The sequence below is a fragment of the Populus alba genome, chromosome 3 (assembly GCF_005239225.2).
Source record: "Populus alba chromosome 3, ASM523922v2, whole genome shotgun sequence".
Classification (NCBI taxonomy): domain Eukaryota; kingdom Viridiplantae; phylum Streptophyta; class Magnoliopsida; order Malpighiales; family Salicaceae; genus Populus; species Populus alba.
Genome location: NC_133286.1, coordinates 2,829,671 through 2,847,827, shown reverse-complemented (window position 1 = coordinate 2,847,827; position 18,157 = coordinate 2,829,671). Strand labels below are relative to the sequence as shown.

General features: G+C 31.4%; 1 protein-coding gene and 1 pseudogene across 1 annotated transcript; one reads left to right on the top strand and one right to left on the bottom strand.

Annotated features, from left to right (window-relative positions):
- Positions 1-4,423: 4,423 nt before the first annotated feature.
- Positions 4,424-7,083, bottom strand: LOC118046106 (pathogenesis-related thaumatin-like protein 3.5). The gene is made up of 3 exons (XM_035054874.2): positions 6,892-7,083; positions 5,422-6,088; positions 4,424-4,784 (listed from the first exon to the last, which is right to left on the bottom strand). Exons 1-3 carry the CDS (start codon positions 6,971-6,973, stop codon positions 4,634-4,636), a joined length of 900 nt encoding a protein of 299 aa, XP_034910765.1. The 5' UTR covers positions 6,974-7,083; the 3' UTR covers positions 4,424-4,633.
- A 6,849-nt stretch (positions 7,084-13,932) lies between these two features.
- LOC118046105 (methanol O-anthraniloyltransferase-like) lies at positions 13,933-15,418 on the top strand (annotated as a pseudogene).
- Positions 15,419-18,157: the final 2,739 nt, after the last annotated feature.

The window sequence follows — 18,157 nt, the reverse complement described above, 5'->3', positions numbered from 1 at the left end:
TTTATTATGATACTGTTTGGTATTAGGTATTATCAAATTTTTTTTTTTTTTTTGGTTAAAATTAAGTGTGGTTTTGTATTTTTTGGATCGAATGTATGTATGCGATATCAAAAATAATTTAAAAAGAATAAAAAAAATATTATTTATATGTATTTGAACATAAAAAGCTATTTGAAAAGTAATTTTTACCACATCATTATAATAATGATATTGAACTGTTGATTTGACCAAATCAAACCGTCAACAAACATAATTTGTCAGAAGTAGATCGAAGTATTAAAAGCTTTAAAAAAGTTAGATTGACGATCCGTCTGATCTGAAGACAGACATAATTCCATGACAAAAATGTGTTATTATACGAAAAACACATTAAAAATTAACCATTATACGATAATCTTGATGAGACCCAGCAGAACAGCATCCATAGTCAATCTCAGTAATCTTAAAGCTTGTCTGGGCCATTATACATCATATGCCCTGCTTTTTGGCCAGCGAGCATGTTCTTAGCAGCATCATGTAAAGAGATCATGCGTTGCAACGAGGTTGCTTTTCTTTTCCTCGAGGTGTCATCCATGTGATGATTTCCACTCCAACCTCTAAAGCAGATTGTGGGGTGGCATGAACAATCTGGCAAACACACAACGAGCTTGCTCTTCTACATGATAATGCAAAAAAAAATACTGTTTTGATTCGATTTTGATGACCAGCAAGAGAGAAGCTACCAGAAATTGGCACTTGCTCTTAATTACTATGGCCATGCATGCCCGCCACCTACCACATCTCTTACTACTCCTTGGCAGGTTGACACATGGAGACAGACCTGTACGTAGCTATAAAATAGGTATTCAATTTCCAATACAAACTTCTTCTGCATTATAATCTCCACCTTCTTCGAGGAAGAACTGCAAGACGATAAATCCTCTTCTCTTGTTGTCTTCTACCTTAGTTTATATATATATATATATATATATATATATATATTATATATATATATATATATATATATATATATCCTCTCGTCCTTTGATTTATGCTTTGTTTGTTTTAAGGAAAATGAATTCCCGCACTTTTCCATGTTTGGTGACTATCAGGAAAATAAGTCAAAGGAAAACCAATTCCTTTCAATTCCAGTCAACTTAAACTTTCCCTTTTCTGGTAGGAAAGTGTTTTCTTTTCCTTATCAAAAGGAAAACACTTTCCTATTTTGAGCTCCGTTAAAACAATCCTTGATCTTGTTTGTCTGTTCCAACAAAACTTTTATTTCTGTTAATTTATCTTCTGCCTGTCAATTTTTTTTCTCATACCCAACCCAGTTTTCTTCTTTCTCGTCACATTCAACCCAGAAAAACCCAACCAACTGAAGCATCACAATCAAGCCATAAAACACACATTTTTTCTTCCACATTTGGCACATTCAACATCTGCACAGAAAAACAGAAAAACCCAACCAATTGAAGCATCACAATCAAGTCATTTTTCCTTCACACATTCAGCAGCTTCTTGAGAGAAATCAAAATCCCCAACAAAACCCAACTAGCCCCTACCCTGTGACAGATCCAGCACAAAGAGAGACGCAAACATGAGGGTAAACTGTCGGGTGAGAGAGGGATGAGAACTGGGGATGATGAGCAGATCTTGAGGTCTAACTCTCATGCTCCTTGCCCCTTCAATATGTGATGGTGTCCTGCTTCTTCAGAGAACAGGGGATTGGTGAGACAGAGCCGAGAGAGAACAGAGGAAGAGAGACAACCGAGAGAGAATGATTTGTGATAGGTGAGAGAGAACGAACAGTGATAGGCAATAAAATTATTAAGGGGAATGAGGGGAATTAGGGGAATCAGAGGGGAATGAAAGGCGAGCCTGAGAAACCGAAGTGTAAGTGACCGATTGAGAGGGGAACGACAAACCGATTGCCAGGGGAACGACAAACCGAATGAGATGGGAATGACAGTGGAATGAAATGGGAGCAGAAACCGAACGAATGAAACCGAATGAGGAGAATGAATGAAATTGTCTTTAATTTTATGGGAGAGAGTTAGAGATAGGCAGAACAAAGAAAATTACACAGGGAAGGGGAATGAAACCGAAATACGGGGAAGGAATGAAACTGTCTTTAATTTTATGTTAATTTATTCATATTGTTGTAGTAGAACCAATTATAATATATATTCGATCATTTGGTCCAAAATGAAATGTTGGCAAAAGCATTTATGGTAAAAAATGCTAATTTGAGAAAAATTTGGGTTCAGAATTTTGTGAACCAACACTGCTACAGGCCTGCTTGCTAAGATGGTTTTAATATGTCGAAAATTTGGGTTCAGACTATGTTTGTTATTTGACAAGTATGACATCGAAACGTAATATTTATGCATGATTGTGTTTGATGTTAGGTATTTATATTTATTTCTTAATGATTATTTGATATATATTCAAGGGGTAATTGCCTTTACCCGTAAAAAAAAATATTTATCCAAAAAACCAATCAAAATATTTTTGTATGTATTTATCTTTTAAAAAAATTCTTCATACCAAAAAAAAAAAACTAATTTGGCTTTCTTCATATGAAAAAAAAAACTTATTTTAAGCTTTTAAAATTAAAAAAAATATATTACTAGGTTTTGCTTCAAAAATATTTCACAAGCTTATTTCTATATAATATGATATGATATATATAGTTATATTTTATAAAATAAGCTATGTATGAATATAGGATATAATAATAATAAAAAAAAATTATCATTATACTTTTTAGATTTTATTTTTTTATTGTAAGTGATTAAATATTTATATTAAATATTTTTTATATATATAGATAAACTTGAAAAAAAAATAATTCATTAATAAATTATTTTCCAGTTCATTTTCCATAATACAAACAAACACCGGAAAGTGTTTTCCAGTTCATTTTCCATAACACTACCAAACATCGGAATTCACTTTCCCAAAAATTTACTTTCCAAAAGGAATTTATTTTCTTGCAAACAAATGGAGCCTTAACTCATTTAGCCTTAACTCATTTAGTCACTTTGCTCTGTTCATAGCTCTGTTTTTTTTTCGCTTCTACAAAGCTGCTTCTGTTTCTTCTTTTCCGAGTCAATCCATGGAGGAAAACCCTGAAATTATTCGTAGCTGATGATTATGTGCCAAATTGAGAGAAATGGACCGCTCGCCTCCTTGTTGTTCTGGATCCAGAGACCAGCTAGATGGACCCATCTTGTTCTGAGTTTCTCGATTCTTTCTTTCGGCTGAAGCAATTCAATCATTTGGATCCGTGGATAGACGGAATGGTGTCTCCATGAGCTTCCACCTCACGCAATGGAAGCTCATGGAATGGACTTGGCTTTTGTCTTCTACCAATACTAAATATAATATTTTAAAGCATAACTATCGTTGATTCGTATTTAAAAAATAATGATATTTAATATCGTGCTTTAAAAATATAATAAAATAATAATATATTATTTTATAAATTATTTTTTAAATGATGTTATTTTAACAGAACTTTAAATTTATTGTGTTTATATAAAAAGAACACCTTCATTGAATAAATCAAATAATTATCGAGTCAATTCAGGTCAACTAATAAATTATTAAATTAATTTTTTTTTTAAATTTCTTGGTGTTAACCAGTTTTAATTTGATAAATTCAACCTGATTTCATCAAATATTGATATCTTTGAATTCGAACTAGAAATCTTTCCGGTTCAGGCAGGCTCGAGGTCATGTTTTTTCCATGTACACTCTAAAACTATGACATAGATAAAGATATATATTATTTCGTATGGAAAACAACAAGGATGGAGATGGGTTCTTGAAAATGTAAGGTTAACATTCTCTTATTTATCTATTCTATTTGTCTTCTTTTTTTAGGTGATACATCTATGTTCTTATTTAAAAAAGAAAGAAAGAAACGCTACTGAAGTAGTGAGTGAATGATGAAACATAGTCTGCAACAAGAAATCAAAATCCAAGAAATGCTTTCCAACATCACGATTTGGCCCTCAAATTCATCCTCCTTACTGCATCAAGAGTTGGGGGTGCAATTCTGCAACAAATGGAAGCTGCAGGTTTAAGGTTGCGAGTCAGTTTGAAGGAGACAAATGGAAGCTCAGTGGCATTGATCCAAGCGAGCACCAGTAGGTAGTGGCTAACTAGGATTCAGCAAGTTTTCATATTTGTGTGATGTGATGTGGTGACAGTTGCAGTGCAAGAAAGACTGAGTTCATGGACGAGTTCACTTCCATTTGGTGATCATGGTGGGAAGCAGCAGCAGCAGCAGCAGCAGCAGCCTGATGTTGGAACTTCATTTGATGCTCAAAACCTTGAGGAAATATTAATGGCAGAACAGACTACTCATGGTAGCACCACCACAGATGGGATTACATCTCTCCCAGCTATTGTATCCATGGAGCAATTTAGCAGGTAAAACACCAAGAACTTATTGTTTTGCTATTAACATGGAGAATTCACTCCAGCCCTGAAAATTTATATCCATGGGCTCATGATTTGACTACAATATCTGAATAGAAATCAATCCAGAGAGTTTCAAACATGCTGCAAAAAATAAGGCATCAGGAAAAGTTTCTTGATCCACAAAGGAGAGGACGTTCTCGAGAGAAGGGGAGCATTAATGTCAGCTGAGATAGAATTGCATCTTCAAATTATACGTCAAAGGCAGTGCCAACACCAGAATCCATCCTCCCAGGCCAAGGGGAGATGCTTTTGAACCATTCGATGTGTTGCAGCCAAGCTTGTTATCATGATAAGAACACACCTTTTGATTCCTGGACTCACATTCAGGCAAACTAGTTGGTCAGCATAACATTCATATTGTTCTAGAAGGAGTGTCAAAGAACAATCTCAACTCAAAAACTTAAGCTGTTAAGTGAGATTCCAAGATATGATTTATATTATTCTCTAACACATTTCCTCAAGTGAAAGCCCTTTGGGCTTAAAACTTGCACAGATCCACATTACTTTGTGCTTAATTTTATCAAATAAATGGGGATTGATGGTGAGATTCAAACTTGTGACCATTAGATCATCTAGGCTTTGATACCATATTAAAAAACCATCTCAACCCAAAAGCTTAAGTTTTTAGGTGAGGTTGCAGGATTTTATATTATTCTCTAACACATTCCCTCAAGTGAAAGCCCTTTGGGCTTGAAACTTGCATATGTTTACATTACTTTGTGTTTAATTTTATCAAATAAATGGGGATGTTGAGATTCGAACTCGTGACCATTAGGTTATCTAGACTATGATACCATATTAAAAAATCATCTTAATTTTGTTAGGTGAGGTTCTAAAATATAATTTATATATTCTCTAAAAAGGAAAAATTCATTCGAAAAGAGGCATCAAAACAGGTAAATATACGCATCAATTTTGCAGAAGCAGTGATAATTAAGCTTTGCTTACCTCGAGGCACAGAAGGTGACGACGTATTCTGAGGCAGAGCATGTTATGATGCTTAAACTGTCATCAAATGCATAGCTAGCTGCTGCAGGACAGACTTGTTTAAAACTCCTGGAATAGTTGGTTGGCAGACATGCTACAGGATCGGCGTATGCTCCTCTACAGCAGTATTCGTCGGTGTTGAAAGCATCACATGCGCTCCGGCAAGCAATGACCTTCCCGTCGGCCTTGACAGCCAGTCCGGACGAGCAATTTTGTCGGAGGTCCCCATCACAACCAGCAATGCTACAATTTCCCTTGCCATCAATGGGAGAAATTACTACAGGCAAATTAAATCCATCGACAAGGCTAACATCGTAGAAATCAACATCACCAAGAGTGAACTCGGCAATGGTGTTGGGTGGGTTACTCGGGACTGTGCAGTTCATAGAGGTGCCACAGCTACCTGTTTGACAGGTCCCGTTGCCGTTTTTATCAAAACTGCAACCGGTTCGTGCCCACATCCGGCCACTCCATCCGGCCGTGGCGTTGTAGAAGGCGGTTTGGCCTTGTTGTAGAGCAAAACCATAGCCATTGCTGTTGTTACCCCTTGTTAGGATTCCAGGCCATATTGTCTCGTTGCAGTTATTAACTAACGTGAATCTTTTTGCCTCTGTGGACGTGTTTTGCCCTGCCCAAAGCAACATCACAAAACAACAACAAAAACATGAGTTCATTATAAACTTGGTCCCTATAGTTTAGTGAAACTAGTAAATTAGTCCTTGTAGTATCAATAAATAATTAACAAATCCTGTCCACCATCACTGATCATCCTCAATTTAGCTGTTTTTATTCTTGAAATACTTATTCATGATCAAAACTTGCACCTCTGATCCCCTACTTCTCTCTTCTTTATTTTATTTATAAAAAAACTAAAAAAAAAAAAACGTAAGGGGAAAAAAGAATGTGAAATTAAAGGGGACTAAGCTATACATGAATTGAAAAATATAAGATTAAATACATAGTTTATTCCATCTCTATTATAAAAACAACCCGGCTCTTGACAGGCTAATCTAGTGAATGATTTGGATCAGGTCAATGAAAAATTATATATTTTTTTATTAAAACAATTTCTTTCTATATCTTTTACAATAAAATCAAAATAAAGGCTTTAACTAACTTGAGTCAACCCACTTAACTTGGACCCGGGTCTCCAACACTTGTTACTCTAAATTTTTCTATAGCATGCATCGACTATCCTCAATTACCAAATCAAATTTCTCAAGGAACTAAATAAATTGGAAAGCAACATAGAGGGACTAAGTTATATATGGATTAATTAAAAACTTACAGATTATACATATAGATATAGCTCTTCATAACACATGCGAGGATTAACTAAATAGTTTTATTAAACTACAAATTTAAACCAAGTCACAATTAACTAAAAAAAAAAAAAAAAAAACATGAGTAGCTAGATAATACATTTATTACCTGCTGCCATGGCGATCTGGAGAAGGAGCACAGACAAGGGCACCATGAACAGAAGAAGATGGCGACCTAGAATTGGAGCCATGATCTCAAAGCACTATCTTCTTAGTGGGCTCAGCTGGACAAGTGAGACGATGGAAGGAGGAGATGAAAGAGACAATGGAGCTCATGGGAAGAGATAATTAGCAACCAGGAGAATACGTGTGAGAGAGACAAGTCAATTTAAAATATAATTAAAGCTATAGATAGCTCAAAAAAGGGTTCCTTGCTTACATGCCAAACCAAATTCTGATGCCATGCATGCTCTATCCATATTGTTCTCACGACTATTTTTTTTTTTTTTTTTAATTATTTGTTAGAAAGTTGAGATATGAACTCGAGATCATTTAAAAAAAAAGAAGAGAAATATTAATAGTAGCTGAGTTATAATTTATTGGCTAAAAAAAATTGATATTAAAAAGCTATTTTTCTCTCTGTTATTTATAGAGTTTTTGAAATGGTTTATATTATACTTTTTTTAGCAACACAACTATTAATTTACTCGCTTGATTTGATGTTGTGGGTTTGTTTTTGAAATCTCTTTTTATTTAGTTCTATATATATATCCCAAAGAAAAAAAAATACATTTTGTTAGATGATTTATTTTTGTTCATGTATCTTTTTTCATTTATATAAAATGTTTTTTTTTTAGCAGCATATTTTTTCGAATAAAATAAGACAAAAATTAAAATAATAAGTGGGAAGAATTTCTATCATTTGAAATCCAGATAAGGAAGTTTTAATAATGCATATCCTTTGGTTTAATAGAAACGTATTTTTTTAATAAAAAAAACCAGTATTTTAAATAAAAAACTATCGTGATATCAAAAGCAAGTTTTAATATAAAACATTAAAATATGCATTAATATTTTGGATGTGATTGAAAAGGAAAAAATTAATTAAAAAATAATAAAAAAAGAAAATTTATTTTCATTGAATATTCATTATAAAATTCTTAAAATATTCTTGCATATTATCCATATAATAATTAAAAAATAATTGTTAATGTTACCACAAAAACCTACAATGTAATTTAAAAACTATGATAAAATTGAATAATAATTTAAAAACCTATAATTATTTTTATTCAGAATGCATTTTAATCAAAATCTAAAAAAAAAATAATCCTTCGGAAGAAGAAACCTAAAGGTTTTTAGACTGAAATAAAATGGCATTGTCCATTGAATAGAGCTATCCATAATGAATTTAGACAAATGCAGAGTAATGCACAATACAGAAACAATATTCTTTTAGTTTTATTGTATAATATTCGTTCAATAATGTTAAACATTTTTCATAACAATGGTGTATTAATTTGGTTGAAAATTTATTTGGCATGAACTAATCATCCATGGTTTGGTCAAATCATATGTAACAAAGAGGTTGGTACACATCTTTTTATATATATATATATATATATATAAGGAAATTATAAAGTTTCCTATTTTACTTTTGAACTTAAATATTTAATTTGACAAAAAATATTTGTATTTTAACATCAACACACATATTATTTGGAATTCGATGCTTAATTACGATGTTAGATTGATCATAATTCTTGGATGAAATTTGATGCCCATTCAGACAAATTTAATTATGAAACCATTGCTACCATGTGTTATCTTTACTGGAGCTTAAGATGCTTCATAGTGATGTTCTAAAATTCAAGATGCTCAGGAATAAAGGTTTTGATTAGTGTAAAATATACACATGTTTTTTTTTATTCCTTTTACAATATGCTTTCCAGGAAGGTATTATGGATATAAATTCAAATTTGTTCGGACCTCTAATTAGACCTGCAAAATTAGGTTGAAATCCTACTTGTAGCAGGATTGTTTACTTTCACACTTCATATTTAAAAGGGCATAGCTTTAGTCTTAAATATCAAAATTATGCAATTCAAAAGCTTAAAATCATCTACACATTCAGGACTACAACTCTTATGAAGGATTCAAGTTCAAATAAAATCGTCTTGAAGGTGAAAATCCAGATGTAAGTTGAAGGACAAGATTGGTCTCCTGATTAGATGAGGAAACTAACGATGCTGAGCATCCCACTATGGTTAAGAGTTGACATAGAAATGGTGGGCCTTCGGATCTAATAAAGGTGTAACTCAAGTCTTTAAAATTCCATGAATGAAAGAATACAACTGGAATGGTCTGATATTCCAAGAAACCAAGCTAGAAATAAAGTTCGAAATAAAGTCTAAATTACAACAAAGTTGTGATAGCAGAATAATCAATTTGTAACACAAATTCTGAGGGATTTAGCCAATCTTAATGACTAGATAAAGAAGAAGAAATTAAGTAATATTAAAGACTCCTAATCAGGAGAAGAATCCTAACAAAAAACAATAGCTGATGGAGGGAATAAAGAACATAAATCATGACAAAAACAACTCTCCTTTTCTTCTTCTTTGCAGTGTTCTTTTCTCTCTATTTTTGTTAATTTTCCAGCAGCTATGAACTAAACTTTGGCTTTCGGTTCAAGGGGAATAAACACCATCCCCATTATTAAGTTGTGTGAAATAACGTTATCATTGTAATTATTTCATATTTAGGTACTTATTTATTATTATTTCAGAATTATGCTATAGATTTTTGTTCATGCTTATTGAATTATTTTGAGATGATATATATGTGCTTTCTAGTTTCTTTCAATCTGTAATTATTGTTAGGGATTAAAATAAAAAACAAAGGAGTTAACTTGATTGTTGTAACTATCATTTTAATTTATTAGGAGGAATAAAATAAGTTAAACTGCTTAAGCTTTTGAATGGTTACTTAGAATAAATTTTATAGACTTTGCCCCTAAGGCTATTGTCGAGTGAATTTAAATTTCTTTTCAATATTAAATTCGTTTGATGGTAAGAAATTGATTAGAAGTTTTATCTAATTAATTTACTCATAATCTCCTCAATTCCCCTTAGTTTTAAGGGATAGCAAATTTATTTGTTTGAATTGAAATGATATTTATTTTACTTTAATTATCAAAAAAATTATAGAAATAGATGTCTAGACCTTTGAATTGAGTTAACAACATATAAATTTATTATTTTTATTTTTGAAATTTTATTTCTTTAATTTTTGATTCAAATCCCCCATTTTTTTTTTTCAATATATTATATTGTAGGAATTATCAATATTTGATTAACCACCATTAATAAAGAATTAAATATAGAAAAACCATGAGTTTTTTTTTTTATAGTAGGAAGACCAAGGGGTTTTTTAGATTAATTTATCATTCACCAATAAGTTTTTTAAATCATGTTAAATAAACAAATTTCCAACACTATGATTGTTGTGAAAAAAAACATGCAAAAATTATTGATGAATATTGCAACATGAGAGAAAACTAGAAAACATAAAATTTAACGTAGTTCGACAGTATACCTACATCCATATAAGCAAGGAGCTATATTTTCACTATTTGTTGAATAGGGTTACATAATATATATTTATAGTAGACCCTAAACCGTCCAAGAGTCCAACCATCTAAGGGATATTAGTAATTTTCAATAATACCCCTTTACCATACCACTTTACTCGGTACGGTATGCTCTGCTCTACCCCGGTATTTGTCTATAAGCCATATACTACAACAATAACATATGAATTTAATCATAAAATTACTATTGAACTTTATTGCTTAGGATGATTACATAATTTGGTAGTTTATCACTAACAAATAGTAATTTGTTATATGTAAACATAAATTTGAAGAACTTTGCACCTTAAACAAATAGCTATACATAAATTGTCCAATTACCACCAAATTATATATAAAAAAGAAAATTACAATTAACTCTTGATAAAAAAATTATACCAAGGAGAAAATTATCCAAATTTGATGTTGGTAAAAAAACAGTTACATAACTATATATATAAAATTCTAATGCAAATTTTATTAAATATTGTATGTTTTGTGATTTTAAATAATTTACATTAAATTAATTAAGAAAAAACCTAAAGTTGCTCAATGTTTGACTATGCAATAAGAGGAATCATGATGGACTGAAACAATGATTTTTTTTTTGTCCCTGAATCATTCTTTACTTTCGTTACTTATATTTTTTTTTCAAATTTTTCCTTACATATTGCATTTATTGGGATTTTAGGCTGCTAATTTATTTCAATTACCTATTTATAGGTTCTCACACTCAAAAAAATAAATTTCAATGTTAATTTGATGCTTAATTTGGCATAATAATACTCAATTTGATTGTTTGCTAAACACTAAAACATAAAAGACTAAATTTGACATTGAAACAAGACACTAGGCTTTGTTCCTTCCCCCCTGTTCATTAGGCATATTTTTTGCAATTTAATCTCTCTAGTTTCTAAATTTTTCACTTTTGGTCTCTTTGATATTTGGGTTTTCAATTTTCATTTAAAACTTCATTTTGTTTATTTTTCAGTCATTTGACTTGAAATATGAGAGAGGAAGTGATTAAAAAATAAAAATAAGAAAGAAACTTATTGTTTGACCGTTTTCCAACAACAAAAAAACATGATCTTGGTATCAATGAGTTTCATTTGATAAAAATAAAGTACTATTAAGGTGTTTTTATCCTTCATCTTGCTGAAATAGGTAGATTGACCTTTTTTTTTCCCCTCAAATTTTAGCTAATTTCTCACTTATTAATTAAAAAGATTCATTTTTTATTCTTATTTCAAATCATTCAAATTTTTTCAATAATACCTCTTTACCATACCACTTAACTCGGTACGATATGCTCTGCTCTACTCCGGTATCTGTCTATATGCTATATACTACAACAATAACATATGAATTTAATCATAAAATTACTATTGAACTTTATTGCTTAGGGTGATTACATAATTTGGTAGTTTATCACTAACAAATAGTAATTTGTTATATGTAAACATAAATTTGTAGAACTTTGCACCTTAAACAAATAGCTATTCATAAATTGTCCAATTACCACCAAATTATATTTAAAAAATAAAATTACAATTAACGCTTGATAAAAAAACTATACCAAGGAGAAAATTATCCAAATTTCAAGTTGGTAAAAAAACAGTTACATAACTATATATATATAAAATTCTAATGCAAATTTTATTAAATATTGTATGTTTTGTGATTTTACTTAATTTACATTAAATTAATTAAGAAAAAACCTAAAGTTGCTCAATGTTTGACTATGCAATGAGAGGAATCATTATGGACTGAAACAATGATTTTTTTTTTTTTTGTCGCTGAATCATTCTTTACTTTTGTTACTTATATTTTTTTTCAAATTTTTCCTTACATATTACATTGACTGGGATTTTAGGCTGGCAATTTATTTCAATTACCTATTTATAGGTTCTCACACTCTCCTAAAAGGAGATTTTAATGTTAATTTGATGCTTAATTTGGCATAATAATACTCAATTTGATTGTTTGCTAAACACTAAAGCATAAAAGACTAAATTTGACATTGAAACAAGACACTATGTTTTGTTCCTTTTCCCCCCTGTTCATTAGGCATATTTTTTACAATTTAATCCCTCTAGTTTCTAAATTTTTCACTTTTGGTCTCTTTGATATTTGGGTTTTCAAGTTTCATTTAAAACTTCATTTTGTTTATTTTTCAATCTCTCGACTTGAAATATGAGAGAGGAAGTGATTAAAAAATAAAAATGAGAAAGCAACTTATTGTTTGACCGTTTTCCAACAACAAAAAAACATCATCTTGGTATCAATGAGTTTCATTTGATAAAAATAAAGTAATATTAAGGTGTTTTTATCCTTCATCTTGCTGAAATAGGTAGATTGACCTTTTTTTTAAAATTGTTTTTTAGCTAATTTCTCACTTATTAATTAAAAAGATTCATTTTTTATTCTTATTTCAAATCATTCAATTTTTTTTCTTAAATTCATTCTAGTTCCTTTTAGTTTTTATCAGGTAAACAACATAGCTAAAAAAAATATACCTTTTTGGTTAGCAAAAAATATTAAGAAGATAGCTGTAATATAAAATTATTATATTTAAATAAAATTTCAACTATTACTATTATATTAAAGATATTTAATGCATACAATTAGATAACAAGCTTCACACGAGATGAAATTAAATATTTTAATTTGCATTTATCTTTAATTTTCCAACTGTTAACAATTCCCTTTAATATTTATTTATATATGTAATTCAATATTTATTTTTTGAAAAGCATTTATTAACTTTTCATTTCACAATTAAAGTATTTTTTGTACTAGAAAACGTGTTGATTACACCTCTCTATCGTTTTTTTCTTTTTCTTTTGCATTAAAAAAATGTTAAAGTGTGGTTTTTTGTATTCATTGAAAATCCAAGCGACGCCGTTCAACTTTCAGTGGGGATCTAAGGATTAAAAGGTTGAATAACTCTTGTCATGAGCTGCATCCCCAGATCTTAGGTGGGTACAATGGATTTTTGATGTTAAAATAAATTAAAATAATATATATTTTTTATTTTTTTAAAAATTATTTTTAATATTATCTAATCAAAACAATTTAAAAGTATATAAAATTAATTTTAAATAAAAAATTAAATTTTATCTATCTCGTTTCAAACGCAATACCAAATAAAACACGCTTGTCATGCTTAAATTAACAACAACAACAGCAATTTGAAATTGAATTGCCTTAGAATCACTCAACAACAACAACAACAGTAATTTGATGTGATTTTATTTAATTTTCGGGCCCTCCTTTGTTAGGGTTCATGGAAAACGTACAATGAATTTAAAAGAAAAGTCTTAAAGTCATAAAATTCCAAGATTTTCTTCAATTCATACTTCAACTTTTTTTAAAATTGAATTGTTTGCTTCCTTCTGAATTTTGACGGATCCAATCTTTGTATGCCAAATATTTTTGGACCCTGAAACGCGTTTCTGTGTGCGTGGCTGGTGAGTATTAAAACACCATTGCTGAGACTACTATTATATAAGAGCCCCCTAATGCCCTAAGTGATGCATAATCAAATTCATTGCCTAAGTTACAGTCCATATATATATCATGGCATCATCGTCGTCGTCTCCACTAAGGTTTTCCGTCAAACGTCGTGAGCCACAGCTGATTGTGCCATAAAAACCAACACCTCTTGAAATAAAACAACTCTCAGATATAGATGACCAGCAAGGTCTTCGTTTCCATTTCCCTTTTGTAATGTTCTATCGTAGCCATCCTTCCATGAAAAGAGAAGACCCCGTGAAGGTCATCAAAGAAGCATTAGGCAAAGCACTTGTGTTTTACTACCCCTTTGCCGGTAGGATTATAGAAGGGCCTCGTAGCAAACTTCTAGTGGATTGTACCGGCGAAGGGATCTTGTTTGTTGAAGCTGATGCAGATGTAACGATTGACCAACTAGGTGACTCCATAAAACCTCCTTGTTCTTATATTGAAGAATTCCTGCATGATGTTCCTGGATCTTCAGGTGTTCTTGGATGCCCGTTGCTGTTGATTCAGGTATTTATAATTAACTTCAAGTTTTGTATATGGTTCTAATTAATAACTTCAACTAATTATCTTTACATCTACGTACTCTCTCTCTTTTTTTTCTTTTTTTTTGGTGCAGGTGACTCGTTTGGCTTGTGGGGGATTCATCTTTGCAATACGCCTAAACCACACTATGAGTGATTCGCTTGGGCTGTCAAAATTCTTGAACACAGTTGGAGAATTGGCACTAGGAGCAAGCACACCATCCCTCTTGCCTGTGTGGGAAAGAGAGATCTTGAATGCAAGAAACCCACCTCGAGTGACTTGTGTGCACCATGAGTACGAGCAGCTAACACACACAGAAACCTCCATAGTCATGACTTTGCAGGAGCATGAGAAAGATATGACCCATCGCTCCTTCTTTTTTGGCCCTAGTGAATTGAAATCAATAAGAAAGCACATTCCACCCCACCTTCAAAAATGCTCAAACTTTGAGGTGCTGGCTTCATTTTTATGGAGATCTCGGACAATTGCTCTTCAACTTGACCCCGACGAGGTTGTTCGTATATCAGTCATGATCAACGTACGTGGAAAGCAAGGCCTCAACGTTCCTAGTGGATACTATGGCAATGCTTTTGCTTACCCAACTGCCATTTCAAAGGCTGGACTCTTGTGTCAGAGCCCACTGGGATATGCACTTGAGCTAGTGAGGAGACTGAAGACCCAGATGAGTGAAGAATACATTAAATCAGCTGCAGACCTTATGGTGTTAAAAGGGAGACCACATTATACTACAGTTTGGAGCTTCCTTATTGCTGATGTAACTCGTCTTGGACTTGGAGACATTGATTTTGGATGGGGAAAGGCTGTTTACGGTGGTCTAATTGGAGCTCGACCTTGTGCTAGCTACCATGTCAGTGGATTCAAAAATAGTTATGGGGAGGAGGGTATCTTAGTACCTATATTGCTGCCATTGCCAATCATGAATAGGTTTCAACAAGAGCTCTTGAGCAATGGCATTGAGTACCCAAGAAAAATCGCACCTAGGCTTTAGAATACAAAATAGGTGTAAAGAAGAAAAGCAAATACCTTCCGTTTAGCTTTCTAATATGATGTTTTATAGCTTCAACTATAAAATTAAGATCCTAGTTATTATTTTATTCTCTTTTGTGATATTGTACTAAAGAGAATGCAAAATGTTATATTTTTTCCATTTAATATTTAGTATTTTATATACTTATTTCATGTCTAAGTATACTCATCAATTTTATATTTCAATTTAGAAAGCAAATGAAGACGTTAATGGCAAAACAAAGTTAAATGGACGGTTCCGGATAATTTTGACAGAACTTTGTAATCTTGGCATAACTTCTTCACCTGAACTCCCAATTGAGATGATTATAAATAATATGAACTCTAAGAAACACCTTTACAACTTTCATGTTTTGATTTTTAAGAGATACTGATTGCATCAAGGTCAAAATTAGACATAAAGCCATTGCACTTGTACTGCTAACATGCTAGAGTATTCTTTAGCATGTAAATTTAATATGATGTGATTTATTTTCAGAAGCTTCCAGACTCGGTGCATGAATTCCAGCATAAGACATCACTTTCCTTATTATATTAGATCTCTATTTTATTATTTAATAATTTCATTAAATATTCATATTTGATGGTTATTATTGGAGATAATGCTGAGAGTATTTTTTAAGAGATTTTGTAGGCTTCTAAAGAGGGAAAAAACATGTAAAAAAGAAAAAGAAAAGAGAGATTAGACCTCTCTCTTCTCCATTCTTTCTTCCTTTTCTCTTCCCTATTACCTTTTTCTCCTTTATGATTTTTATGATTGTATTGTGTAACTAAATTTGATTTGGTTGAAGGAAACTAAAGCCTCAAAATCAATAAAATTGTGAGATTTAATTTATTTTTAGTGTTCAATTTATGCTTTGAGTATAAATGTTCTTTGGTGTCTATTTTTCATGATTATCTCATTTAATTACTAAGAGCCCGCAATGTACTACTTGGTTAGATATCAAATCCGTAATTGTTTGATCTCTCGAATCTGTGAAGCAACTAAGGTTAAATGATTTGTTGCATCAGAAATCAGTAAATATTATAAAGAATATTCAACTAAATAAAATGCAATTGCTTGTGCTTGTGTTGTTTAGCTTCGTCAATCTATCCAAGTTTAAAGGCTCCTACTATATTAAATTTTAACACCCATCTTGAGTTTAGTAGTTAGGGTTAATTATATTGCTTGTTTTCTAATTGACTACAACTAATGAGAGATAAGAAAATAGTTCAAATGGTGAACATTGATGACCAGTTGTAAAAGACTCGATGATGGATGTTGACTTAGATAAAAATTTGTTTTTTTTATTGATTTTGATAATTTCATTTGAGTGTTTTTTAGTTTTTTTTCTTAATTTTTTTTTTATTATTATCAAACCCCACATTTCATCTTGATTCATGGATATAAAACTAGGGTAGATATTCTCTATGGAAACAATTCTTACTTGCACTACTACATATATTTTTAAGAGATTAGGTTTTATTTTTGGTTGCCTGTGACAACAAACCATGTATTATTCCCATTGTTTTTATCATTTTCCCTCTCAATAAGATTTTTGATGTTGCACTAAAATGAATGGCAATATCTAATCGATAAGGATGGTTAATTGGTTAAAAAATTGGATAATAAATTGTGTTTAGAGCATGACTTAAGTCTTACCTCCCACAAGCATTCAAGAATCTCTATTCTCTAATTATATAGGTTATCTAGTGATTACTTTTGTTATTGTGGCCAACCGCGTGGTTGTGTTGCGATGTCGCGGTTGCACAAATTAATTACTATAGCTTAAAACACAACACACAAGATAGTATAAAGCAAGCAAGGGGTAGATCCCATGAGGAAGGTTTAGTTTAGATTTTTATGCTATATGTTATGCAATGGGAGGTTTTAATTTGTGATGATCTAAACTATGGAGGAAATTAAACTAGCAAACAAAATCAATTGAGAAACCGAAATTTATTAAGAAAACAAACCTTGGTCGCAAGCACGCATTCACCAATGAAAATTAGAATCGATCCTTGAAATGAAACTTCAATTTATATTCTGAATTTTTTATCTTTTCTTAACATTGGTTAATTAACGGATTTGCCATATAACTAACCTTAACCAACAACAATCACAATGTCCGCATTAATGATTTAATTCAATGGCAACCTTAAGAACTAGATAAATTTAATTAATCTCTTGACAACCAAGCTGTTCGCAGCTTGTGTTCCTTTGTTTGAGTGTTCTCCCTAAGTTTAATAATATAGTTCCACCACAATTATCAAGCTTAGTTGCTTCGCAAGTTCATATATCACAATTTCGGTTTTGATATCAAACTTAGCAATATATTGTTTACAATAATAACTTAGAGTCTGCTCTAGCAATTATCAACAACAATAATAGAAAATATGCATAGGAAAACAATCATACTCATTCGTAATATAAAATGAAAATAAAAGGAAGAAAAAATCTCATAGTTCTTGAAATCCGAAGGTTTGTTGCATCCTTGCAATCAAGAAAACGAGCTTAGCCTTGCATATCTATGGAACACCTACTCCTAAAGATAGAAGAAAGCATTATTTCTGGTTTGTAGAGAGGAGACTTTGTGTTTTCACTTCTAGCTCCCACCCTCTCTTCTTGCCCTCTTTCCCTTCTCTCTTTCTTTTTATATGCTAAGAAACCCTAGTTTCTATTTTACAAAATAACCCTCCTTCAAGTTGACAATTTACATTTAAGTACTTCAAT

Bases quoted from the DNA above. Each gene is read 5' to 3' on its own strand.
- LOC118046106 (XM_035054874.2), bottom strand. From the start codon at position 6,973: ATGGCTCCAATTCTAGGTCGCCATCTTCTTCTGTTCATGGTGCCCTTG. The intron at 6,089-6,891 runs GTAATAAATGTA...TGCTTTGGGCAG, and splicing joins CCAGATCGCCATGGCAGCAG to GGCAAAACACGTCCACAGAG. The intron at 4,785-5,421 runs GTAAGCAAAGCT...ATGTGAGTCCAG, and splicing joins GTCACCTTCTGTGCCTCGAG to GAATCAAAAGGTGTGTTCTT.